The 27,974-nt window shown below is 37.1% G+C and overlaps 4 protein-coding genes across 4 annotated transcripts; 1 reads left to right on the top strand and 3 right to left on the bottom strand.

Moving 5' to 3' along the window:
- The first annotated feature begins 1,623 nt into the window (after window positions 1–1,623).
- On the top strand, window positions 1,624–9,498 carry LOC18038752 (tRNA (guanosine(18)-2'-O)-methyltransferase). Its single transcript, XM_006431192.2, has 6 exons — window positions 1,624–1,805; window positions 1,894–2,377; window positions 2,902–3,040; window positions 3,273–3,334; window positions 8,755–8,893; window positions 9,081–9,498. Exons 1-6 carry the CDS (start codon window positions 1,694–1,696, stop codon window positions 9,216–9,218), a joined length of 1,074 nt encoding a protein of 357 aa, XP_006431255.2. The 5' UTR covers window positions 1,624–1,693; the 3' UTR covers window positions 9,219–9,498.
- A 263-nt stretch (window positions 9,499–9,761) lies between these two features.
- Window positions 9,762–16,009, bottom strand: LOC18039049 (probable ubiquitin conjugation factor E4). Its single transcript, XM_006431186.2, has 16 exons — window positions 14,769–16,009; window positions 14,046–14,250; window positions 13,652–13,803; window positions 13,255–13,555; window positions 12,926–13,078; window positions 12,298–12,501; window positions 12,087–12,199; window positions 11,864–11,981; window positions 11,611–11,700; window positions 11,312–11,515; window positions 11,077–11,172; window positions 10,818–10,940; window positions 10,643–10,735; window positions 10,360–10,524; window positions 10,194–10,283; window positions 9,762–10,092 (listed from the first exon to the last, which is right to left on the bottom strand). The coding sequence occupies exons 1-16, from the start codon at window positions 15,629–15,631 to the stop codon at window positions 9,913–9,915; spliced, it is 3,150 nt and encodes a 1,049-aa protein (XP_006431249.1). The 5' UTR covers window positions 15,632–16,009; the 3' UTR covers window positions 9,762–9,912.
- A 479-nt stretch (window positions 16,010–16,488) lies between these two features.
- LOC18039048 (phosphatidylinositol 3,4,5-trisphosphate 3-phosphatase and protein-tyrosine-phosphatase PTEN1) lies at window positions 16,489–20,939 on the bottom strand. The gene is made up of 8 exons (XM_024182211.1): window positions 20,593–20,939; window positions 19,647–19,973; window positions 19,089–19,265; window positions 18,488–18,601; window positions 17,519–17,707; window positions 17,195–17,431; window positions 16,978–17,079; window positions 16,489–16,879 (listed from the first exon to the last, which is right to left on the bottom strand). The coding sequence occupies exons 2-8, from the start codon at window positions 19,935–19,937 to the stop codon at window positions 16,709–16,711; spliced, it is 1,281 nt and encodes a 426-aa protein (XP_024037979.1). The 5' UTR covers window positions 19,938–19,973; window positions 20,593–20,939; the 3' UTR covers window positions 16,489–16,708.
- A 1,500-nt stretch (window positions 20,940–22,439) lies between these two features.
- Window positions 22,440–27,037, bottom strand: LOC18039643 (cyclic nucleotide-gated ion channel 2). The gene is made up of 8 exons (XM_006431183.2): window positions 26,677–27,037; window positions 25,929–26,571; window positions 24,311–24,526; window positions 23,887–24,203; window positions 23,681–23,792; window positions 23,353–23,589; window positions 23,181–23,267; window positions 22,440–23,095 (listed from the first exon to the last, which is right to left on the bottom strand). The coding sequence occupies exons 1-8, from the start codon at window positions 26,712–26,714 to the stop codon at window positions 22,604–22,606; spliced, it is 2,142 nt and encodes a 713-aa protein (XP_006431246.1). The 5' UTR covers window positions 26,715–27,037; the 3' UTR covers window positions 22,440–22,603.
- Window positions 27,038–27,974: the final 937 nt, after the last annotated feature.

Raw genomic sequence — 27,974 nt, 5'->3', positions numbered from 1 at the left:
TTTCTTTATCTTGAAATTGAAATGCATTGTTGTAAGTTATTAAAATGACTTTAGTTGATTATATTCATTATATATTATAAAAATTATGATTATTATTATTCAAAATAATTATTGTTAATAATAATAATTATTATTATTATTTAATTATTATGACTACTATTATTATAATAATCATAACATAATAATAATTATTTTGATGATGATGATGATGATGATGATGATTATTATTATTATTATTATTATTATTATAAATGGGGTAAAAAGGGATTTTGAATTTTTACTAAAGGTACAAATATCAATTCACTTGTCATTCTTGCCTTTCCTTGGGAATGAGATTCTCATTCCATAAATTTATAAGGTCCATTCAAATTTCATTCTCATTCTCCGTCCTTATAAGAAATTTTAAAATATATCAAAGGTAATACAATAAACTAATACATGTATAATATGTATATTTAGACTTAATATGATCACTACTTACATGATGATTTTTCACAATAAATACTTATATGTCATAACATAATTTATTTGGTATATGGCTGACCTCTGATGTATTATATAATTTCTTTTATTTTAGATGTAAACAAGTAAATAAATCTCATTCCCATTTCCATTCTCAATTAGTAAATACATCATAAATGTTGTAAATAACTAATTTTATTAAATTAGTAGTGCAATTATATACAAATAATAATAAGAAAATTATATTTACACCACTTTTATTTTGTCGTATATACATCTAATCATCTCAAAAGTTTGAAATGTTTTTTGCACCACCTTTGTTTTTAAGTTTGTATCAATAAATCACGTCGACACTAAAAATGATTATTTTACCTCTAAATGAATTAAAAGAATATTTTATTCTATAAAATTTTTAAAAATAATAATTACAAGAATACCCCTAAATTTAATAAAATAAATAAATCTCAAATCCAATTATGTTAATTTTTTATAATTATAATTTCATTTAAAAACTATCATGTTAATTTTTTGTAATTATAATTTCATTTAATTTGTATAGGGAAGTTTCTTAATATTAATTATTAGGAAGTTTACAATAATTATAGGGAGCTTTTCTCTCCATGTTAATTTTTGTGAACTTCCCATACTTAATTTAATTACAAAATTAAATGAAATTATAATTGCAAAGTGTTAATTTTTTTTATAATTATAATTTGATTTAAAATTATCATTTTAAATTTTGAGATTTATTTATTTTATTGAATTTAAAGTAGTTGATTAATAAAAAATTATAAATAAAGGTTGTGTAAAGAATGTGTCAAAATTTGTAGTGATTATATATATATATATATATAAAGATTGTGCAAAATATTAATTGCGTAAAGGAAAATGATCAAGAGAGAATCCAAAGAGGCCCCCCAATACAATTGTTATCGATTTTGTATTGAATGAGTTCATAGACAATTAATCCACCGGTGACCAAATTATCATGCACTGTTTGTTTTTCCTCGCCATCTTTAACGTTGAGAATCCAAAGAGCGCCCAACACCCCCCACCCACAAAAAAAAAATCCAACGGTGTCGTTTGAGGGATCAACAAACGTCGTCGTTTACTGATCTTTATCCACAGTTATATTATTACCCCCAAACAAAAACCCATCCGCTGATAAACCCCACTTGAAACCGCAAAAAGCTCAGCGAAATCCTCCCAATTTTGGCACCAATTCTTAAAAATGAGCACCTGCAGAGCCATAATTCGAACATCTTTCTCTTTCGTTGAATCAAAATTCTATTTTTTACCTTCAAAATCTTTCCTCTCTCTCTCCCTTCGCTCTCAAAAACCAGGTACACATAACATATACATACATGTATATTACAAAAGTATAAATTTTTGTTCAGTTTCTGACGATTTATCTTATGTAAAATTTGATAGGACCTATTAGTCCGTACAGTGTTCGTACAAGACAATATGGTTCAGTGCAAGCAGCAATTTCACTAGAAAATGGTAATAATTTGATAGATGATGAAAACGACACGCCGTCCAAGGACAATGTGGAGAAGTTACTAACAAACCCTGATGACGTGACCCAGTTTATGAAAATGGAGAGGAGTTGTATGGTGAATGATGGAGTTGGGAGCATGGAATCATTGAGTAATAAAAGATGGTTTCCTTATTTGGATAGATATAAATGTGGGGATGTGTATTTGAGTAGCAGTGAGGTTGTGGAGGCGTTGTCCCCATACTTGATGGAGGAGAGGAAGGAGAGGTTTGTGAACGTTGTGAAAAATCGGAGCTATTCGGTGTGTTTGGTGGTGGAAGGACTGAGTGATTTTGGAAATGTTTCGGCTACATTTCGGTCTGCTGATGCCCTTGGGGTGCAATCTGTTCATGTTGTGTCGTGTGATAGCTCAAAAAGGTGTTTTGGAGTTTGAAGTGAAATTGCATTTGTTTATGGATTATTATTAATTGTAATTTGCCGTCTTGATAACCAATTGATATCTGGCTCTTTTGGTTATGCTTTCCTCTACAGTTTTGACATTTTATAGAGAGTTCGGCAGTTTTGTGATTGAACTAGAATTATGATTGCAAGCTATGTGTTTGTATAGCATGACATGCTTAGTATACCATAGTATATCAGTATATCATGTCAGATTCAGTTTTGAAATGAAAGGATTTAATCTTTAGGCCTATGTTCAGGTACTGCTTGGAGCTAGATGGATTTTCTAGAATTAGGTTTTAAGCATGAATTGTATTCATTATTATTTTAACCAAAAAAAATGATATTCATCGCCATGGGAAATATTGGTGCTGTGGTGCACGAACCTCACTGTATGTGAGTAGAAAAATGTAATTGTACTTCAGTTTGGGGTTGTGTTTTGTTGTTGGCTGAGCTGAAACTAATTTTTGCTTTCTCAACATAACCTGCATTCTCTCATGCAGGTACAGAGAAAATCGCCATGTTAGCATGGGTGCTGAGAAGTGGTTGGACATTGAACTGTGGGATGCCCCTCAAGAGTGCTTTAATGTTTTAAGGTCTCGTGGTTATCGAATTGCTACAACACATGTGGGAATGGATGCGGTATTTATCAATCCTACTTCCTATTGGTATTCATCAATGTTGCCTAATATCTGTTTGGAATTGTTTCCCCACCCCCCCCCCCCCCCCCCCCCACACCAAAAAAAAAGCTTAGCTTCTGGAAGTTATTATCCTGTAATCTTGATGTACATTTCTGACGAGTATTGCTAACTTTGTGTTTTGAAGTTCTTCAATCTGATATATATATTGACTTACTATTCAGTGCTGTGCTTAGATATCCGTTTATGACATGGACTGGTCATGCCCGACTGCAATTGTTGTGGGGAATGAAAACAGGTAATTGATTTTAAGCTTTGTTGTAACATCTAGTGTAGAATCACTGTACATATTAGTATTTAGATTTTATTTATTTATTATTTTATTACCTAATAAGGAGATTTAGTTGTTGACTAATTCTAATTTTAGTTAGTCTCCTAATATTAGTAGGATTCCTAATATTAGTCTACTAATATTAGGAAGGATTCCTAATTTGAAGGAATTTACTTCTGAGGCCACCTTAATATATATATGTATCCTCATGTAGTTCATTGGAATAATAAGTAATGAGAATAACTCTTTTTCTCTGAAACTCACATGGTATCAGAGCCTCATACGATCCTCCTCTGAAAACCTAATCTTGTGAATTTCATTCCCTATTCTCATTCCAATCAATACCCTACAGATTTTCTATCCTTCAAGCCTTCATCTACAATATTTTTTTTTCGATTCCTCTGAACCAAACATGACGAAAATAGGAGCAGCATTGCAAACCTCCTCCTCTGAGGTCACGTCTAAATCAGATTCAACCCCGATGACAGCCACCCATGGTAACTCCGAATCTGGATCCATTCTCATTACCAGCCATAAATTAAATGGACAGAACTACCTCCAATGGTCCCAATCTGTGCTAATGTTTATTTCCGGGAAAGGTAAAGATGAATATCTCACCGATGAGATTGAAATTCCTGAGAAAGGAGATCCAAAATACAGGCTGTGGAAGAGTGACAACAACATGATTATGTCATGGTTGATAAATTCCATGAACAATGATATAGGTGAAAACTTTCTTCTTTATGGCACAGCGAAAGAAATATGGGACGCAGCAAAGGAGACATACTCAAGTTCTGAGAACACAGCCGAACTATTCCAAATTGAGACCATCTTGCACGATTTCCGTCAAGAGAATCTCTCTGTCACACAGTATTTCAACACTCTAACAAGACATTGGCAGCAACTTGATATGTTTGATACTCATACATGGAAGTGTGCAGATGATGCAGTCACTTACAAAAAAATCGTGGAGCAAAAAAGGATCTTCAAATTCCTATTAGGATTAAACAAGGAGTTGGATGAAGTAAGGGGACGAATTATGGGGACTAAACCACTGCCCAGCATTAGAAACGTATTCTCTGAGGTTAGGCGTGAAGAAAGCAGGCGCAAGGTGATGATGGGATCTCAAGAAGTCACAACTAATCCGTCACTGCTTGACAGTTCTGCGCTTGCTGTCCGAGGAACCAACACTAGCTCCAATGACAACCGTCAACAACGAGGAAGGCCCTGGTGCGACCACTGCCGCAAGGCTGGACATTGGAAGGAAAGTTGCTGGAAACTTCACGGGAAACCAGCTGATTGGAAGTCAAACAAGCCTAACCGTGATAAAGAAAGCCGTGCTAATGCAGCTTCATCAACGGAGGAGAAAACTTCAAGTGAAACAAGTGGATTCAGCAAAGAACAAATGGAAATTCTGCAGAAAATGATCTGCCATAGTCTTTCACAATCTACTAGCCAACTTCAAGCAACCAGTATGAAGGCACAGCGAAGCAGTTTTCCTGTTGCTCTTAATACTAGCAGTGACCAAGGTGAATCATGGATTGTAGACTCTGGCGCATCCGACCATATGACAGGGGATGCAACACTCCTGCACAATTACTGTCCTCAAACAGGTAATTCTTCTGTTCGTATAGCAGATGGTTCTCTCTCCATGGTCTTGGGAATAGGATCTGCTCATCTAACAGAAGATATAATTCTCACCCCTGTTCTTCACGTTCAAAATTTGGACTGTAATTTGCTTTCAGTTAGAAAATTTAGCCAAGATCTTAATTGTGTTGCTAAATTTTTCCCACGCTTGTGTGAATTTCAGGGAATGGAATCGGGGAAGACGATTGGCAGTGCTGAGTTGGTGTCAGGTCTCTATCTATTTAGAGCCAATAATCCTCCAAATAGACAAGCTGGTTACTCAAGTTGCAACATGTCCACTAGTGTGTCAAAGAGTCTGTCATCACTTCATTCTTCGATTTTCAATTCTAGTGTCAATAATGTGGATAAAATCATGCTGTGGCACTTTCGCCTCGGCCATCCCAACTTTGTGTATCTAGGAAAAATATTTCCTAAACTATTCATCAATAAAAAACCAAATTCATTTCATTGTGAAATATGTCAATTTGCTAAACACACACGTGCAAATTTTCCTTCAATTCCTCACTTACCTACCCGTCCATTCACCATGATTCATAGTGATGTATGGGGTCCATCAAGAATTAAAAGCCTCTCAGGGGCTCGTTGGTTTGTGTCTTTTGTTGATGATCACACTCGTCTGACTTGGATATTTCTCATGAAAGAAAAATCTGAAGTTAACCATATCTTCCAGAAATTTCATATGATGATCCAAAATCAGTTCAATGCTCAAATCCAAGTCTTTAAAACCGACAATGCTAGCGAATACTTCAAGTCCCATCTTGAGTCATATCTTTCACATCATGGCATAATACATACCAGCTCATGTGTAAATACCCCTCAACAGAACGGAGTGGCTGAAAGAAAAAATCGCCACATTCTTGAGGTAGCTCGGGCACTCTTATTTACATCCAATATGCCGAAGTATTTTTGGGGTGAGGCAGTCCTTACTGCAGCTTACCTAATCAATCGGATGCCCTCTAGGGTTCATAAATTTCAAAGTCCTCATCAAGTTCTCCTCAAAATCTATCCTCACACCAAATTTATCTCCTCAGATGTTCCTATAAGAGTTTTTGGGTGCTCAGCCTTTGTTCATAATCACTACACAGATAGATCCAAATTAGATCCTAAATCCATCAAATGTGTCTTCCTAGGTTATTCATCAAACCAAAAGGGTTACAGATGCTACTCTCCTATTACCAAAAGGGTCTACAATTCAATGGATGTCACTTTCTTTGAACATGAACCTTATTACCCAAAATCTGACATTCAGGGGGAGAATGTAAGGGAATCTCAATTTTGGGATGAACTTCTCATCAAAGAATCCTCTGAAATTCAGCATGCATCTCCACCTCTTGTCCTTCTTCCCTCGGATTCAAACTACACACCAAACCCCAACCTTGAAATTCCATCGTCTAACAGTCCATCATCCTCAAAACATAGGTCTACACAACTTGAATCTTCCCAGCTTCGTGTCTATACAAGGAGGAAAAATGAAAACAAAGAGAGAAAGAACCTTGCACCTCTCATGCAATGCCATGACTCCAACCCGAATTCTAATCCTACTCAAGTTCACTCAAGTGAGGCCGATCATTCTCCTGAGTTAATTGTGCCGGTGATTGATGATGCTGATGTTCCTATTGCTCTAAGGAAGGGTGTAAGATCCTGTACCAGTCATCCGATTAGAAATTTTGTGAGCTATAACTCTCTTTCTCCAGCATACAGGGCATTCATTACTTCCCTTGACAGTGTACAAATTCCAAGAACTATTCATGAGGCTCTTAAGCATCCAGGATGACAGAAAGCTGTACAGGATGAGGTCACTGCACTTGAAAAGAATGGAACATGGGTAATCACAGATCTACCAGCTGGAAAAAGAACAGTAGGTTGCAGGTGGATATTTACCATCAAACACAAAGTAGATGGAAGCATTGAAAGACTCAAAGCTCGGTTAGTTGCTAAGGGATTTACACAATCCTATGGTATTGACTATCAAGAAACTTTTGCTCCAGTTGCCAAACTTAATACCATCCGAGTACTCCTTTCACTTGCTGCTAATTTTGATTGGTCATTACATCAACTAGACATTAAGAATGCTTTTCTAAATGGCGAACTTGAAGAAGAAGTCTATATGGAAGTGCCACCTGGAATAGAAAGTTCTCATACTAAAGGCAAGGTATGTAAACTGGTAAAGTCTCTCTATGGACTCAAGCAGTCCCCTCGTGCATGGTTTGGTAGGTTTGCCAAGTTTGTGACCAAATGTGGGTATAAACAGTGCCAATCAGATCATACATTGTTTGTTAAGCTCTCAACAGAGAAGAAAATTGCAGTTTTGATCGTTTATGTTGATGATATCATTCTTACTGGTGATTTTGAGGAAGAATTACAGGTTTTGAAACAACGTTTAGCTCAGGAATTTGATATTAAAGACCTCGGTAGTTTAAAGTACTTCCTTGGCATGGAGATAGCAAGGTCAAGAGAAGGCATTGCAGTGACCCAACGGAAATATGTATTGGATTTGTTGATGGAAACAGAGATGCTCGGCTGTAAACCAGCAGATACACCCATGGACTCAAGCAAAAAGTTTGGCACAGAATCAGAGAGTGTTCCTGTGGACAGGGGGAGATACCAGAGACTTGTTGGACGGCTAATCTATCTCTCTCATACACGCCCAGACATTGGATTTGCTGTCAGTTTAGTGAGTCAATTCATGAACAATCCAAGGGAAGAGCATATGGAGGCCGTGTATAGGATCCTAAGGTACCTTAAGTTGACACCTGGGAAGGGATTAATGTTCAGGAAAAACAACAAACGGGAGATTGATGTATACACTGATGCAGACCATGCAGGGAGCATAATGGACAGGCGCTCTACTTCTGGCTATTGTTCATATGTTTGGGGAAATCTTGTTACATGGAGAAGTAAGAAACAGTCGGTTGTCTCTCGGAGCAGTGCAGAATCTGAGTTCAGATCATTGGCAATGGGTATTTGTGAAGGTATTTGGATTCATCGATTACTTAGAGAGCTGGGAATGATAGATAAGCAACCTATCAGGCTATTATGTGATAACCAGGCAGCAATCAGCATTGCTAAAAACCCAGTGCACCATGATAGGATGAAACATGTTGAGATTGATCGCCACTTCATCCTAGAGAAGATCGAAAATAGCACAGTCCATATTGTCTACATTCCTACTCAACATCAAACTGCAGACATCCTTACTAAAGCTCTTCCAAGAACTAGATTTGAAGAATTGAGTTGCAAGCTAGGCATGTACAATTTGTACAACCCAGCTTGAGGGGGAGTGTAGAATCACTGTACATATTAGTATTTAGATTTTATTTATTTATTATTTTATTACCTAATAAGGAGATTTAGTTGTTGACTAATTCTAATTTTAGTTAGTCTCCTAATATTAGTAGGATTCCTAATATTAGTCTACTAATATTAGGAAGGATTCCTAATTTGAAGGAATTTACTTCTGAGGCCACCTTAATAGATATATGTATCCTCATGTAGTTCATTGGAATAATAAGTAATGAGAATAACTCTTTTTCTCTGAAACTCACATCTAGTTTTCATGTTTCCCTTGGAAAACTCCTCTTGATCTCTTTCTTTTGGAATGCATCAAAATTTTAAGAATGACGAAGTCATGAAATATATAATATAAACCTTCAATCTGCTCATGGTCTTGGGAGCCATTATGGTACTCATTTCTTTATTGGTTATTAATACCACTTGAGGTTTGTGTTCCTAAAATGCAGGGGTGTAAGTGATGAGGCTTTGAGTCTGTCAGATTTACGCTGCAGTATTCCAATGAAAGGCATGGTGGACTCATTCAACGTTTCAGTTGCTGCAGGCATCCTCATGCATCATGCTGTTTGTGACAGAGCTACTCGCTTGGTAGTAGTGTTTCCCTTGATTCTATGGTTTTTGTTATATAAACATGAGACCTTCCAAAGATAAAGCAACTCAACTTCCTGAATAAATTGTGTTCATTCATTTTTATGATGTAGATTGTTAAAATGAATCAGGGTCTACAAATCAATATAAGAATTGAGAAGCTATAGTGTTGCATTTGTTTTTTCAGGGTTGTAATGGTGATCTCACATCGGAAGAAAAACAAATCTTACTTGCGGAGTTCTCACTGCGGCACAGCAAAAGTGCCATAAGCATTGTGCATGAGTATGCAAAACGAAAGGAAACTACACACATGCCAAAACTGTAACATGGAGATCAATTTGCTCAATGTTGGGGATAAGCAAATTTTGGTTCGGTGCTTATTGTGGAAGTGGTCACGAGAACACAAAGATCATTAAGACAATCAAACATGTAAGCCGTTTAATTGAGAATTGGAGCTAATTCCTGTTATTTGAGGGTGGACATCGAAGCTGAATAGAGCGTACGCTAGTTATTGTATTGAATGATAAAACATAAATTTCTGCTTGGGTTCATTTTTGCTGTATGTTTTATCCTAATTATACAGTCAATTCTTTAAGGTCATAACTAGTGCGGAAGTTAATATATACATACATATATATATATGCGCGCGCGCGCGCCTAATCATTTTCAAACGTCCACATTTTTTTTTAATACATACGTGATGTTAAATCATGTGATTTAATAACTTATCCGCATTAAAAAATGATACTCACACCTTAGAGAAAGGCTATATATATACATATATAGAAAGGCTATATATATACATATATAAAAAGATCAACACTTGCTATACTTTGGTTGTGTAATCAGCAAATGTACAGACCTCATATAATTTAAACATGTTTCTTTCTGTTCTGTGCAAAATGCGGTAATAACCACTTTACAGGCTCAAGACTCAAGAGTCAGGACCGATGATACATTTCTATAATTTAAAACAGATAAGATTAATTACATTCCAAAATCAAGAATTTGAAATGGCCCTAATCAATTAACATATCCCCATTAGTGGTTTGTATTGTATCCTTGATGCTCTGAATGTTTAAGCCTTCCCCGTGTCGCTTTAATCCTTGGGACTTGATGAATTCCTCAATTTTTGCCTTCAATTCGGTGTTTGGTATCAACATGTCTGCTGTAAGATGAGATCGATTGAATGGATCCGTCTGCAGTACAAATTAAGTCAATTAGAAAAAATCTAAAATATTTGTGATTTTAATCGATGATTATCTGTAAAAGCATGAAAGAACAGAGTTAAGACGTTTACAGCATCACTGAGAAGATGCCTCTGAATGACAGGCCTGTCAACTGTGATTCTTGACGAAGGTAAAATGACCGGATCCTTCATCAAAGTGTACTGCAACAAAAGAAACAATCACCATTGTTCTGAGCACGGTACGAACCAAACTAGAAAGGAGACATGTAAAACATACTTGAATTGGATCAAGGAATTCATCCGGTATATCTCCAAGGGCAGCTTCGGCGTCCATGGCCTCAGAGGCTGCAGCTTTGGCTTTTGCACCTAACTCAATAAACTCTTGTATAATCCTACCGTCTTCACCAATTTTCCACAGTACATCTGCTGCAGCACTAAACAACTGAAGTCCAAGTAGAATCATCAAATTTGAGTTCAACTAACTCGCCTATTCAAATGAAAATGCAAAGGCAATACGGAATAGTTGAATGAGACGTGTTCATATAAGATATGACTGAAACCTGCTCGTTGTACGAACGACCATCACTGGAGATGGCAGCTGGAAATAAGTTTTGCGTATCACCTCTTGCCAAATGGACATATATGCACACAATCTTGAAACAGATTAATGGACGTTTGTTAGGGCAAGTAAGAATTCCCATCTGTAGAGTAAGAAATTTCTGCTCAAGTGCTAACCTGCTTCAGCAACTGCTTTGGGCGAAATTCGTACTTTTCAGGGTCTTTAAGAGTAAGAGATTTTCTCTGGGGGCCAACAAGTTGTAATAGAAAATAATTGAGCATACTGGCCACTCTTTCAATCTGGAGAAAGAGAAGTAATTAATAATCTGGAAGATATCCCCCCCCCCCCACAAAAAAAAAAAAAAGTTTACCGGAAAACAATTGTAACTTTCATTTCCCTATGCTGAAGATTAAAAAAAAAAAAAAAAGAGGGTACCATCTCAGGGAGTAGGAAAGGAGCCACAATCTGCTCTGATGTGAATGCCAGCATGCTGACATCTTCGTTAGCCAATTTCATATCAATTCTTATAATCTGAAAATACCATTAATATCTATTATTAAGCAATTCAAATCCACTACATAGGATATTAAAAACAAAAAAAATAAGAAATAAAAAAGGATTACATTTGAGACAAACAAAACAAAGTTATGCAATTAAAGATCATGCTTACATTCTCCTGCGAGTGGAAAAGCCGAGTTCTCTCCTGTCTTTCTTGAGCTGGTCTACGCTCCCATTCTGCTGTATTTGACATCTCAGCTTCAATCACTTTGAGTTCAAGAATTTTGTTGAGACTTTCATCAAGAAGATAAATACTATCATTGATCAGGAAATTTAAGAAATTCAGATAAACACCCTTTTCCTCTTCCTTGGCAATCTGGAACATAGCACATCACATTAACACAATCAGTGGGAAGTATAAAGGAAAAACTTGAACCTTTTGATATATGGTGGTCCTTGAATAGCACCCACCTGCCTCCAAGCATTTCGGTGACTTGGGACCTGCCATAGGTACTCAAGAAGTTCGGCAATATTATGGCGGATATTAAACTTGTCATAGAACTGCACATGATAGGCAACAAGCCAATTAAAAAGGCATATTCAACAAAACTGAAGGAAAAAAACAACTATCAAGATAACGAACAAAGGTGAAAAATATACAGAAGAAAGAAACATGAAATGAGGCAACTATAATGTTCAGCAAACTATATAATGTGGCAATCACCTGTGTGTGAGAACCGGTGAACTCAATGTCAACATATAGCTTCAATAGATTCCTCACAAGATACTCAAGAGACATTTGATGCCCTTCAAATAGAGTAGCTGTAGCAGATGATGAACCACTGAATAGCCAATAAACGAAATACAAATTAGCTGACAATCAACTTTGTACAATTCAAGTGGAACATGTAACAAAATATGTCTTTGTGCAGGAGATATCAAATCACCTTCTACGGGGCATCCAGCAGTTCAACACTTCAACCATCTTAGATCTGAGATAAGGGTTTCTAATATATTTCGGACTTGCCATGAACATTATAATGAAGTTCATAAAATCATCCTGCCAAACAAACAAAAGGGAAAGATCATTAATCACAAATGAAAATGAGCATCTAGAGATTACAAAGAGCAGAAAAGTCAGGAAAATATACAGCTTACCAGCAAAACCCCATCCAATGCTTTTGGAATCCGGGATGCAAAAATAAGCAATTCCATAGCATCTTCAACAAAATGCTCAGGCATACAGGCAAATTCCATTGGACAAGTATCAGGTAGAGGCATTTTAAATCCACCAACCAGGTCAACCAACCAAACAATCATTAAACGGTAGAAAGAAAGAGCATGCTGAATAAGATCCCCATCCTTAGAAAGAAAAATTTTGAAAAAAGACAGTAAGTTAGAGAAAAATTTATATCGAAATAGGCGATAAGAAACAACAAAAGAGAGACAAAATGATTCTCCAAATGGAGCATAGAAGAATCTTATAAAGAAAAGGGAGGAGGGACTCCACATCCTACTTAAAAAGACAGTTAGATTTATTAAACAGACAACAATGTGTATCAAATCAATTGACCCACCAACCAATCACACTCCACAATGATATGATTCCAACTTCGCTCTCAATGGCCTTAACACTCAACAATGGGGCCTAACTTCACATGATAAATGGAGAATAGCTACAAACATCAAAGGTGCAACAAGCAAACAAATAAAATACTTAACTTTCTTTTTTCTTTTTGCATATGCATGTGTTAACAAAGAAGGGGTTGGGGTTGGAATGACATACCCTTAGTATCTGAGCCTCATAACAAAGCTTTTCCTGTGAGGATAACTCTATTTCTTTCTCAATACGGGTTATCTCTAGATTCAGTTGAGAAGAAGGTGTCTGTCCTTGAGTGGCTTTTAAAGTAGCAAGCGTATCTTCAGCTCTTGAAATGTCCTGGATAAAACAAAACACCAATAAATTTACTTATTTACATCCATATGTAAAACAAATTGTCACAAAAAGTCTGGTGCTTACCACATTGCCTACCTAAATTATTAAAAAACAAAAACAAACTCGGAAAGCAATAATTTTCAGTTCAAAATTAGCCATTTACAAAAATCAAGCAACACCTGAACGAGATGCTTAAAGTCCGAAAATGCTTTTAACAAGCCCAAGTTGAGCACCCTTGCAGTCATAAAGAAACATTCACAAATAAACGGGTATTTAGATTTTCCACCACCGATTGATGCTGGCCTCCCAGCTGGGAGAGAAGGTTCAGATGCACCACCACTGGAACTGGTGGCTTCTTGAGATTGTAACAATTGGTTTTCACCATCACTAAAATGTTTAGACCCGTCTGCTTTCGCAGGATTGCCTTTATTAATCCATTCAGAAACTTCTTCCGATGATGCATGTAAAGCGGTCAATGATCTAATATACGCTCAAAACCAATAATTAGGAACAGAAACAACAAACCAATAGCGAGAAATGGAAGAAGATCAAATGTCGATTAAAGAAAGTCCTCACCTTAAATCCAAACGACTACTATAGAAAACATATTTCGGATCAATTTTATCCCTTTTAGTCAAATTTGCATCTAAAAATGGATCACAAAGTCGTAGCATGACAGCGCTAAGGTTGACAAACATGCCGGAGCTGGCACAAGATAAAGGCTCAACCTGTGAAACAAGTTATGCACAATACAATATTAAAGTAGACCAAAGGATGAAGAAGTAGCCAATAAATAAACTTTGTTTTATTATGGACCAACCCACAATAATTTGGCTTCAGCATTTCCTTTAAATAGAAGAACAGAATAAAAGTACTTACACGTTGATTGTTTTATGTATTGTTATTGGAAAAAATTGTTTCAATGCCATTAAGGGCAACTTAAAAATGCGGTATGTCAGGGAAAAATCACCTGAATATGGGCTCTTGAAGAGTTTCTATTTATCACCTCCGCAAGATACTCAAGAACATTCTCACGGGTGTCGGTATTTTTCAGGAGAGCAAGAAGAACATCTCCAAGATCCTTATACAACCCTCTCATTACAGTCTTAATTGTTGTGAACGAAGACAGCAAATCAGCTGGTCGACGAGTTGATGCTTCAGAGAAACACTGCTGGCTGGTTTTCTCAGGCAACAAGTGATATATCAATAAGAAATCCTTATTAGGCATCAAATATTCCACCCAAAAGTACTCCAAGCAGTAGGTTCATATGTTAGAAAACCAGAGCATTTACAAACAATTTATTTAGCAAATATTAAAAGCACTGCCTAGCATAACAGCATTGTAAGATCACTGAATTAGTTTATTTTCATAAGAGCGCATTTTTTCCTTCGTCAACTCAACTGGAAACATAATCAAGTTTACTTCATTAGCAGAAAAGGATCAAATACATATTACCCCTTTCTTTCCTCTGTTTGCTTATTAAAATGAATAATCCAAATGAAATTAGCTGAAAGGTTCATAGGTTAAGATAAGTAAGTTTATTCTTTTGTTCTTACAGAACAAAAGAGCATTAGCAGGTTTCATTATTTGTATTTCCCTACTCTAGAAACAAAATTGCAGCAAACAATACTCTTAAACAAACGAAACAAAATTAATAGTAGCTATAAAAATAACAGTTGACAATCCACTCACCCAACATCAGGCTGGCTCTTGAAAATAGCATGGTCAGGCAAAGCACTAACATGAAAAAATGGACCCAAAATACTCGTCATCTCAATAACTCTCCCATTTAAGTACACACTTTTTGGTATCCACCACTGATGATTCACCAAACTCTTCACCCCCACTGGAAAACTAACCAAATACAACAAAGCCCTTAAAGGCTGTTGAAAATTTCCCAATGCCGAAACATTCAAAACACTACCTCTCAAGTTCTCATACAACCCTTTCAGTATGGGGTCCAAGGTATCAAAATCCGCCTCCTCAAAGAACTCCTTCAAAAAGCCCGGCGGACACTGGGACCCACTACTAGTACTGTTTCCAAAGCCATCAATTCCGCCCCCAACCTCCGCAAATATAAACGGCAGCAATGGTGAAATACTCGACTTATTATTACTATTATTAATTTCATAATTATTATCATTATTACTACCAAAAAAATCAGGATTGGCTAAGTGAATTCTACAATAAGATACAATCATTTTCTTAGCTTGTTTAACTACGGCCTCCAGCTCGGACCGGAGATTCTTATCCTTCATGTTTCCGATTTTCTTCAATTCGTCGTGGGCGCGGCGGTAACAGTTGATCAAGTACAAAAACGGCGGCTCGGCGGCGGGGAAATTTCCAGAAAGGCGGTCTACTAAGACTCTTTCCATGAGGTCTCGGGAGAGCCTCATGTCTTTGCCTTCGCTCAGAAGCTCCGCCGCGGTTAATTCCAAGTATGCGATTCGCGGATCGGCGACGGCGGTGGCTTCATTTAGGGTTACGAGGAAGATTTTTCGGAGGATTATGTCCTCGATTTCTTCCGGGGATCGTTGCGGTTTAGTTGTCGCCATCGGGAGGTAAAAGGGTGGGATTTTTTTTAGGGTTTCGGGGGGGTTTTCTCGGGAAACAAACGAAATATAGGTGGCAAGGTTAGGGATCGGGAGGTAATTGGAGAGTGAACGAAACAGAGAGAGAGACAGACACTCCGTTTTGGTTGAACAGTGTTTACAAAGGCTTCTGTTCGGTAACTTGCGGGAGTTTTATTATACTTTGTATCGAGAGGAGGAAAGACGGAGTTAGAAACGATGTCGTTGCGGTGTTGGAAGTTTAACCCTCCTCCAAGTTATTGTGATCCTATCCGAATCCGCATCAAACAGGGGGGCTTTACTATATAATTGGATCGGGCTTCGTCTTTTTGCCCCTCCCTAACCCTATCAAACAGTCAAATACAAATGGTGGTTTATGAAGAGTGTCTGCTTGGTGGGCTTGCCATGCCTTTAACAAAAATATCCACTCACGTGACGTGTATCACGATTATGTGGCAAATTGTGAATGGAATTAATGGAAGAGTGTGACTGAAGAAGCACTACAGAATTGGTGTTCTATTTTGAATTAATTAGTTTTTAGTCATAGAAATAGCTGAATTCATTAAAGGGATTACTTATCAAAACAAAATTGTATGAAATAGCAGTCATGCTCCATCTTAAAGTGTTTTCTTTTTCCTCTTCACCTTCTTTCTCTTTCTTTCTCTTTTTTTTTTTCTTCCCCAAAACTCTTTGTAAAATTAAATAACTCCTCCGAAACAAAGAGAAGTGGCATTGGTATGCATGAGTTTTGGCCGAGCGATGGTGCAAAGTTCAATGTGCACTAAATTTATGCAGGTGTTTTTGTATCAAGAAGCAGAAACAGAAATGAAAGAAACATCATCTAGCTAGCTACCAAAATAATAATATTTACAAAAATTTGCTCTCATTTCCTATGCTTCCCCGCCCATGAAAAACCAGACAGGATAAGCAAGATAAATCAGTTGCCATTAAACACTACGAAGATTCATCCATTTTTGGTGGAAAAAATTTCCAGAGGTGTGTGTTAATGAAAGTTGTGTGTACGAGCCTTTTAACATTTCTATAAATCCGATCTCATGATGACTAATCATGGCTGAAATGTTTGTCGTCGTCGTCGTCGTCGTTGTCGTCATCGTGTGGATGCACCAATGAACACTTTGGATTAGCAGGACCAAACAGCAGCTCCAAGCAAAATGAAGGCCCACATATTGATCGACCTCGGCTGCCAACTTTATCCAGGTCCCGTATGGAGAACTGCAGGATTTAGAAAGCAAAGACAGAACCATAATTAAGTTTTTTACGCAAGCAACCTGCGAATTGATCTCTTTGCATGTAGAAACCATAGAAGTGACCTGTAGCATGCTGTTTCGGATGAATGCTGTGTTGAAACAAGCGTAGAAGAAACGTGATCCAATCATTTTTTGGTAAAATATAACACGAACATCTCCGCTTACCTGTGCAGTCAGATATCAAAAACGTACATGAAGCATTTGGAACATGATTTGATTGACAAATTCAGCTTAATTACTATATTAGCGATTTTGGTGTGCATATTTGCGGGGGGCTTACTTGTAAAGGTTTATCAAAATAATGATCAAGACAGGTCTTTTGGTAGATTATGGAATTCTCCGTGTCCATTTGGACAACGACACGTGGTTCTTCTGACTCTAATTTGCTTCCTTCTTCTTCATCTTCAATGCAAGAAACATAGTACTTATGGTTTGTGTTCCTCTGATTTCCTTTTTTGACTGGTCTGCAAGAACTCCTGGAAAGTTCCATTGCTGGACGGTACAACTGACCGGTAACCTATGAAACCAAAGAGAACGTATTGGGCCAATCAAAGATTCGCCTCATTAAAATAATGCCGCTAACCTCGTGTTAGGGGGAACTCACCTCTTGCAACTCTGAGACAACAAAGAAGACTGCATCAGTGTTGATCGTGTCATAAAGTCGAACTCGGAGCAATTCTCTGCTACATCTTTTAGGCAAGTTTACATCTGGAGTTCCACTGTGAACACCCCTGGGAAATGAAATTATATTGTTCCAGTATCCAACATAACGTCTTTGGCTTGGTATGGAGACCTGTTCGACACAAGCATAAAAATTATCACCAACCTAACAAATCCTAAAATCTGCAGCCACTAAAAGACAATCCTTTAAAGAATATACGTTAGCGTTAAATAAAACTAATATCCAAACACTACGTGACCTTGTTTGTAAAAAGTGCAAATCCTAAAGAGATCATTTGCTTCAATTGTCTTAGTACTCCCCCGTTACTTGTTTCAGTTTATTTTGATTAATACTATAGCATTTCCTCAACTTGATCATCAAACTTTACAACATAATGAAACCAGATTTGTGAAAAAGGTCGATATATTCAAACAAATCCCTTTTTCCCCTCTCCATTTCAAGTGGGGACACACTTCCTCAAATCACTTGCTAATATGCATTTTGTGACTGCCTCAACCCATAAACATTTTCGGTGTTTCCTTGTCTTTGCAGTACCTTAATAAAGTTCCTAGGCTCTACTGCACATTTGATCTGCTTTTAGGTGTTAACAGTATCAGCTTATTCCCAGTAGGAAAGCACATCTCAGAGTTTTAGCTCCACCCTGTCATGTCTAGTGGCTTGTCCATCTCAACATCCACATTATATTGATTAAAAAAAGTACAAAAATAAATAAATAAATAAAGGGTTTAAGTCTATGTAGAGGAAAATAACAGAAAGAATAGATTTACTACCAATATCAGGCCAATCCTTTCTCCACAAACACATAAGACAGAACACAGATAACTTTTAATTTCCATCATCTATTATCGCACTGGATTTGTGTTCCAATCTTGTTTACCTAATATGACTTACTCCTTCATTATTAGTAGTCCGTTTATGTGCATACAGCTGTAAAGCTTCCTCTGCTGACATGCCAGTATAAACAAGATACGAACACACCATTAAACCTGTTCGGCCTTTTCCTGCCTGAAAGTGCAAATGAGAAAGACCAAGGTGAAGCATAATGTAACCACACCAAAAGGCAAAAAAATTGGAATTACTGTTGGAACACCCAAGTCCAGAATACTAAAAAAATTTCTGTTACCATTTTGTATTCAAAATATTAGCTCAATGAAGTCATAGGTTAGTCATTTGACACTATCAAGATTGCTCCAGGCAATAGTTAAAAGCATTTACAAATTTTTCATTGATTTCAACTGGCATCAGAAAAAATGAGAATCAGATAGTTATGATCTTTCTGCTGTTCATTGCAGAGGCTCTTAAGTCTTTATGTGCATTTATTTGGTTTGCTGCGAGTTGCGAAACATGCTTAATTTGAGCATGGCCACAAGTGACAACTGCTATGAACAAACTTTATTTGATGGTTGAAATTTGGCCAATTAATTTTGATCAACGTTACTCATGAACCGTCTTAAAAACAACTAAACAGATTAAACGGAAAAGCAAGTTATACCATGCAGTGTATGACAGCAATATTTTTGGGGTCACTTGATAGCCATGAATGCACACTCTCACAAAGGAGCTTTATCATCTCCAAAGGGGGGACGTGGTTGTCATCAAAAGGATATCTCTCGACACGGCTATAAAAGTGTTCTGGATCATAGGTCTCTTCTATACATAAATTATAAACCTGAAAATAACAAATACTACCGGATCAAGAGCTATATACATCAAAGGATTTAAAAGTAATAAAAAATTTTGGCAGCTAAAATTTTACGATTAACAAGAAACATTAGTAGCTATGCTGAAAAACATAAAAGAAATTGAAGTAGATGCCTGCAGAAGCCTCTTTTTGTCATCATACCAAGCACATACAACATAAAGTTCATCAAAGTAAATGAAATCGAACTTCCTAATTTCCTTCTATTTATAACCTCAGAACAGAGGATTATCACCAGTGGACAGTTAATTCGTCACAAACTTCTATAAGGTCCATTACATACAGAAATAGGAAGACCAAATACATGATAAAAAATGGTATTTGAAAATGTAATAGGTTGAAAAGATCTACCTTATAATGTTCTTGGTGTCTCATGTCTAGGACAGCCTTGACCTGCCAGAGAGGGTTGCGATAAACTGCTCGCATATGCTCTGCAGGAAACGACATTGCCAAAAGACGGTCTGTTATGTACGACATGTCAAGATCATAACCCTCAACTAGCATACGCCTTCGTTTCTTAGACACCAAGTTACGGATATAAAAACTTTTAGTGAGAATATTGATGACTTCAAAATGGAGATCATGGAAGGATGAGCTTCTTTTTGTTTTTGCTATCTCATGCTTTGAAGACTTCCCCCCCATTTGGTTGATATAATAAACTACTTCTATACAAGGTACCTGTTAACACATGATCAAATGAAACCCTGTAAACTCCGATATAATCTGTCACATACAGGAACAAGGATAAACAAGCTAGCAATCTCCCTTCCATTTTATTGACATTGCTATATATCAAAAGGCTGTTCATCACCTTACAACCACATTTGCCATTCTTATCAATATGGCAAAAAATGAAACTACTACCAATTTGTTGCAACCTGATACTGTTTTCTTAGAAACTCCAACTATTCTCCCAAAGAAAATTATAAATCATTTTTCATACAATCACGACATGATTGCAAACATTAATTTCAGCCGTAAACTTTTCACTGCCAAAATTCTCATTATCGAAATAACACGTGACCTTCATTACACACATCTTCCCATCAAGCTCATACATAGAACAAAACTCTTAACATCAAAAGCTACGACATTTAGAAATTCTTTATATTTCTCCATATGGTTTTATCAGAAAAACTAAGAAAAAAGAACCCAGTGAAGCACATTATAACTCCACATATATTTTGATACCAACACATCATATGTATGTATATATGCGATCATTCATGAAAGCATGTACAATTTATGTACCTGCAATATTGAACTTTAACATGAAGCTTCTAAAAAATTCACTTACACGAAAATAATTTGAAGCATCAAGAATACAAATTTGAAACCCAAATTAAAGAAGTGGAGACCCACCCCAGAAAGATTTCCAGGGGGTCAGGAGACAATGATGATCTTCATGTTGTTTGGTTCGCAAGAGAGATTGTTGATAGAAGCGGATTGCCAATTTTTTTCTATTTTTGGAGGGAATTGTGGGGTTATTACAGCCCACTGGTTTGAGAGGAAATTGTGGAAAGTCATTGACTTTGAACAAAAGTCAATCAAATCACAGTTTGGATTGGCGGGAGCTAGCCTTCTTATAAGGCCGTGTTTGGCTTGCCTTTTGGGGAAAAAATGGTTTGAAGTAGAAGGGCTTTGAGCAAGATATTTTTTTTTTCGCCCCTCTAAATGTTTGGTTGTATATACTCTTTATAACTCATTTACAGTCGTATTAATTATATGTAAACAAAACTAATGAATAGATTTTGTTTGTACCAAATTCACGTGGCAGTGATACATGATTGCTGAATTGTTTATTTTTTACTTTGTCACGTGATTTTACACAAAATTTATAAAATAATTAATAAACAGATCATTATTCTATAACTTAAAAGAGTAACACTAGATGTACAGATTTATATAAGTTTTCGTTTAGTAACAGAGGTATGAAGTTTCAAGCTCTCTTTTCCGATTCAGAAAACAATTTTTGAATAACCATTTATAAAGAAATTATGTTAATAGACCTTAAGAGAAGCTTGTGAGATTCGTATGGACAAGTAGGGGTGGACAAAAAAACCGTGGTCTTAAAAATACCGAACTGAACCGGCGGTTTTTTCTAATTCGGATCGGTTTTTATTTAAAAAAAAAAACCAAAAAATATCATTTGTAAAAAAAAAACCAAAATGTCGGTTCGGTATTCGGTTCACTCAACTGAATCGAAAAACCGAATTAATTTTAGATTTTATTCAAATCGACATGTGTTAAATTTTTTTTTTATAAATCCAAATATTGAGTTAGAAAATGCCTAAAGTTGATGATGATATCGATGAAGATGGGAGAATGTTGTTGGCGTTTGTTTGCAATTTTTATTTTTTTGGGTGAAGATGTGAGAATGTTGTTGGCGTTTGTTTCTAAATTTTCTTTTTATTTTGTGTTGTAAGTTGTAATTGATGTTATTTTTATTTGTCTTTACAACATTATGATTATGTTTATGTAGATGGAGTATTGGAGTTTGGTTATGTATTTTGAAATTTTAATATTTCATATTTTGTGAGTACCTTATTAGTAGTTAGTAAGATATTAGTGATAAAATGTGTTTTGAATACTTTGTATTTATTGTTAATATTTGTAATGAAATTAGGATGAACTAATTGTTGAAAAAAATTATTACATTCATGAGGCCCAATGGGCTAAAAATTTGAAATTTCAAAATAGGCCCAATAGGCCCAGAATCGAAAAAACCGAACCGAACCAAACCGATCCGAAAAGATCCATTTGAGTTCGGTTCTTATTAAGTTCGGTTCTTATTCGGTTCTTTTTATAAAATAACTGATTTAAATCGATTATACTTAATTTCGATCCAAACCGAACCGAACCGTGCATATCCCTATGGACAAGAGTCCTGCTTAATAGAATAAGATTGCATAAGCAAATTTTTGTGAATTTTATATATAAACGGTATATGATAGAAATTTGAGGTGCTTTTTAAGATTTTGAAATACTCTTTGGAATTTGGAAAAGCACTTCATTGGAGTATCTTCAAAATAGTCTTCAAATTTTTTATTAATCCTAAATAATTTATTTTTTAAAAAAAAATTCATTCAAATATGATTAACTAATGACTGAGAAATCTAGCTTGCTTTCTTATCATTCATCTGCTAGCAAAATCCTGAAGTAGGAAAGAATTTCCCCCCCTTTTTCTTTTATTTCAAATCCAATTGTCTAAATCGAGTGCAAGTTCGATGTTCCATGGCTAAATTGCTACCCAAAGAAAAGAAAAGAAACTTTATTCATCAATGGAAGAATTGCACGACACGGTGTGCTTATTCAAGGTGATCATGTGGTCTAATTGACATGAACATAGCAGCATATCTCATAAGTCTGTTGCTCTCATTGCCTTCTCCATTTTCAGTTACAGAAATCACAGGACCTCTAGTCCTCATCCTGTATCTTCTCCAAGCAAATTGAATATTCACAGCCGCCCATGTCCTCCAATTTGATGAATAATATCTCGCGGTTCTCTTCAGCCTTTCGTTGGCAAATTTGTACCGGAAATGATCTGTGATGTATCGGAGATTCTTTGCATCTAACCCAAATGCTTCTATGGATTCCATACAAACAAATGTTGCTGATGATGCTGGCAGCCGATCGATAAACGGGCGGCGTAGGCACCAAGAAAGCAACTCATCACCCAGAAACCCTCCTGGTTCAAGCACACTTGTTGCTACCATGCCTTTGCTTAGGCTTTGGCAACGTTTAATCCGTCCACGAACAATGAACACCATTCTTGGCACAGGATCCCCTTCTCTGATTATCTGTTTTTGCAAGCAAATGAAATTTTTCAGTGAATTGGTAAATCATATCAGCTTTTTGATAAATATCCATAATTCTTTTTTTCACCTTTTCATCTTTAGAGTATACAAGGGGCCTAACTCTGTCACATATGTTGTCAAGAATGAGATCATCCAGGTTGTGGAACAAAGGTACCTAGCACACAGAACAGTAACGAGAATTCAGAACCCGTTGATTCATTTCTTATTAAGAACATCCTCTCGCAAATACGATCGAGTACCTTTTTTATGAGATCAAGGCAGAGATAGCGTTTAATGCCACGCCTCAGCCCTTCCGGCAAGTCTTTGATCAGTTCCATCTCATCTTCTCCTCCCATTGTTGCCCATCTTTGACGCTCATAATGGCGAACTCTCTGTCTCAAACGCGACGGCAGCTGCCTCCGCCTCATCCACCATTCCATGTCCCGGCACCTCAGCTGCATCTTTCGCTTCTTTGCCATTACAGCATGCAAAAACACCTTCACAGCAACAGCAATTTAACTTATTAGAGTCAGTATTTCCGGCATCATTGAAATGTGCATTAATTGTAGTCGATCATACACGACTTACCTGAATGTTACCAATCAACAGAGTGAAGAGCATTAGTCCACTGAGTACAATGCATATGCTGAACATTACTTCAAGCCAGTGACTTGTAGGCTCAAGATCATTGCCAAAAGTGCTGTTAGCGAAAGTCCGAAAGTTAGCCAAAAGCCGAAAGCAATTTTTTTTAATTTCAAAGCTCACTGCAGTTTTGTAACAGCCGATAAGTTTACCTGAGAGTCATGAGGCCCCAAAAGATTGGATAAAGGATTTTTACGGCAACAGAGTTGCTAGAAATGACAGGAAGAGCCCACTGGTAGATTCCATAATGGAAGGGCCCATTAACATCTAAGCACAAAGACTTCCTCACAGTTGTGGTTGAGTTACCTCCGCATGTGTTGCCAATAGCACCCGACGGCACCAGAAACTGATAGCATACCTCCTCTGAGCAAGATAAGTAGAGATTGCAATTTGCTTGGCGGTGACATTGCTGCCGGAGACAGGAAGCTACGCGTTGTATGGCAAGGACGTACCAGCATCCTCCCGCAACCTGTAGAAAGTCGTTAATCAAAAAGTTATTACTGGTACAGTCGGGCGAAGTGAATAATGCGAACCAGTAACTCTTTGGACTGAGAGTTTACGATCCAGGTTGCTTACATGAGAAGCAATAAAGTAAGCAATGAGATTGAGGCCAAAGCCCCACCAAATGGTGCCAAAGATGTAGCCAGTGACCTTCTGCATTCTTCTCATTAAGTAGATGCTGTGATACACTTTAGGAAGGAATTGGAACAAGAAGATTATTAAAAGTATTGTCATTATCATCTTAATCTTCTCTTCTCTTATTAATTTGGGTACCACTAGCCAAAACACAGCCTGCAAAAACGTAAGTAAATTGAATGCTTAAGTATCGATATCAGAAAAATTACGTCACAACAGCTGTGCTTCATTGATTAATACATGCACCTAATAAGAAATTATAAAGAAAATATAAGTTGTATAAACTGAATGTTTCTTCTTGGTGAAAGGAATTGAAGTGAAGGTAATTCAATGTTTAACACCAAAACAGAGGTAACAGAAGCAAATGAACGGCCTATAATTAGAAAGTTGCACATCATATCATATGATCATCGTAGACCGACCCAAAAACGCAATTATTGTACCATCTGTTTGCTGGGTGATGGGGTCTGTGGATCCCACCTTCAGTTATCAGTATTAGGCCACATCTGATCAGATCACATCACAACACAATCACATTTTTACATCAAGAAGAAACTGAATTTGTACCAATGACTCATTATTGCCCTATCCTTTTGGTTAGAGGAGTAACATGCAATCTTATGATCAAGCACAAGCAGGCCTATATTACAATATAATTTGCATGAAATATGACGCCTCAGTTTGAAAGAGAGTGGTTAATTTTAAATTATCCATGATAAGATGAAAATCTTCAGAGCATTTCATTTGACTGAAAATAACAGTTTGACTTCATTCACTATTTAGAAGATGAGAAATTGAATCAACGTAACTCTCATTTACCCAGATCTTTTGAATAAAAAATGAGAGTACATTCAAGTATTCAATAAATTAGACACGTATTAAAAATTATCATTTTTATCAAGGGATAAATTAAAATTAACCCGAACATATATGTAACCAAAAGAAGAAAAATTAAAGCGTTTAAGGTACTATCCCTCGATGACTCTACGTAGTTAATCTTCATAATTGTGATTTACTGCTGTGAAACCAGACGATGCGAGCGAGTATGAAACACTTGCACATTCTGGCGCGTAGACCTAACTGAAAACCTAAATCAAAACAAACAAAAGATGCTAGGTCTCCAGTTCAGCTTCTGTTTCTGTCATGACAGGTAGGCTTGCAGAAACTGAAATCTAAACCTCACACTGTTTGCCACCCACGTCAGCCTACCATTTTTGGGGGTACTTGTGTAATTTAATAAGTTGAATAAGACAATCGTAAGCACTTAGACAGCAAAAAGGATGCTTTTGATACAAAACACGGCTTTGCGTCTGGTGTGTGCAACCCATAACGCACGCGAAATTTAAAATCAAAACGTTCGGAGACAATTGAAATTGACCCATGTTGGTTAGTATCGCTGAACGGGAGCTATAATATAAAAGTAACAAATATTAGGGTCATACCATAAAACTAAGGTGAATCTCAGGGGGTGAAATGTAACAAATTTTAGAAAACCTCTGTTTTCTCCAGAAATTATTTTTTCCGACCCATGAACCTTTAAACTTTCAGCAGAACTGACCTGAGGAACGGGGAGAATTACGAAAACGTCGAACCAAAATCCTTTGAGAGACCGCACGTAATGAGAAGCGATGGCACGTGGGTCCCACACGAGCTTGCCGCATCCGACAACAAGCGACTCCCTCGAGACGTACGCCAGCCTGAACTGAAGCCACAAGTGAAACAAATGGACGGCGTCAACGCACGTGCGAAGAACGGTTACAATCGCCGCCAAGGCACCGTCCATGTACAAACACGGGGCGCCGCCTCGGCCGATGGACAGCGCATAGAAGAACAAAGGGTCCACAGCCAAAGACATGCCACGTGCGAGGAGGAACGCGCGGTTGAGTCTCTGCACGCGCTTGCTGCGAGGATCGAACACATGAGCGAAGGTGGCTGAGGCAGGACGGCCGTCCTTGGGGCCGAGGATCTTACTACGGGCCTGAATGGGGACGAGGGAGGACCCGGCAGAGGCCTCCCATTCGGGCTGGTGGGCTTGGTCGCAGCTGGTGGAGTGAAAGACCGGAACCCCTACTTGAGTGCATGCATAGCATTCAAAGTTGTGGTTTGATATTGGATTGTTGTCGTCGCTGTTGCCGTCGTTGTTGTTTTCGCCATTTTGATCGCCATCAACTTTCTTGCTTCGAAACAGTTCGATAATCCACCTGCAGGCATTATTAAATAACCTCTTGTATTAGAATTTAATTATCTATGCGAACAACCGGAACGCGGAAGATCCTAAAACTGTATAAACGGCTTACATACAGTACCTTGGCAGGGAGAAGGGGAAGTTGGGGTGAGAGGGCATGGTGATGAGGGAGTAACCATGGGAGGAGAAAGGAGGCGCTGGTGTTGGTGCTGGTACTGGTCGACGATGGTGCACAATGGCCAATTGAATTCAATCAATCAATCAACCAGCAGTATGATGCAGGGATTATATTATAAGAGAGCTAGGGAGGCCTAGGGGTTATATATGGTTAGGCTGTATCATGTTGAGGGCTGCGGTGTCACGTACCAAATGAAGAGAAGAGAAGAGAGCCGTAGATACACGCAAGTGAAGGTGATCAAGGGGGTAGCAAAACACGTTAAAAGCCGGTGTGGCTGAGTTGAGTACTGGCCTGGAAGTGGGGTTGCTGTGTGTCTGGCTATAATGTTAACGAGCAAGCTACTGGGGTCCACCCATGGGGTGAAGTGACCAGTGACCACTGACCACTTCATGTCCATGATCATCTACACAAGCTTTACTTATGGACCACCACGCATGGCCATGCATTGCGTAAACCACTTGATCATCTCACTGGCTAGCTACTTATTACATGATTAAGATTTAAAATTCTCTCATGATGATTTTCATTAGAACAAATTCTGTTAATATAATTGGTAGTTAATAAATTAAAAAAAAAAGTTAAATCTTAATTATTTACTAACACTAAAAGAAATGTGACACAAGATCAGTAAAAAATCAGGAGTGCTCAGATTATGAGAAAATCCTAATCCTTTATTACATACACTGAAATTAATTAATTCAATATTCACTAACAACAAGACGCTGCAATCAGTTACCATTGGGGGTAATAATTACATTTATTAATCTCTCGCTTTGAGATTCCTTAATTAACCCTTTCAAAAAAAAAAAAAGATTCCTTAATTAACTAGTGCTCTTGGGGTTTATGCAGTAAAATTTCACACTCCTACCTACTTAATTCTAAATTTTACTCTTGATTCAGTTGAAAATGAATGCACTTATATTCTTACTGTTTAACGGACAAACATGCCTTCTTTTCATTGTCATTTTCACGGTCAATATGACGAGGAATTAATAGCACTTCTCGTGGAAAGCGATTAACATTTTTGGTTTTGGTACATTATTAGCAAAGTAGAAACTTAAAATCCACTCCAACCTACAAACATTAATTGTGTTTCTGCTAATGGTAATCATCATTCCATGGAAAGTTGTTAACTACTTTTTGAATCTTGAGAATTTGGGTTTATTATTATTCCATCTATGCAAAGTCCTTATCTATTTTTTGAAATTGATGATTAAGTATTTTTTTCTTAATTGTTAATA

The sequence above is a fragment of the Citrus clementina genome, unplaced genomic scaffold, assembly GCF_000493195.1.
Source record: "Citrus clementina cultivar Clemenules unplaced genomic scaffold, Citrus_clementina_v1.0 scaffold_6, whole genome shotgun sequence".
NCBI classification, from domain to species: Eukaryota; Viridiplantae; Streptophyta; class Magnoliopsida; order Sapindales; family Rutaceae; genus Citrus; species Citrus x clementina.
The sequence above is the reverse complement of the archived record's forward strand: the minus strand, read 5'-3'. Positions and strand labels throughout refer to the sequence as shown.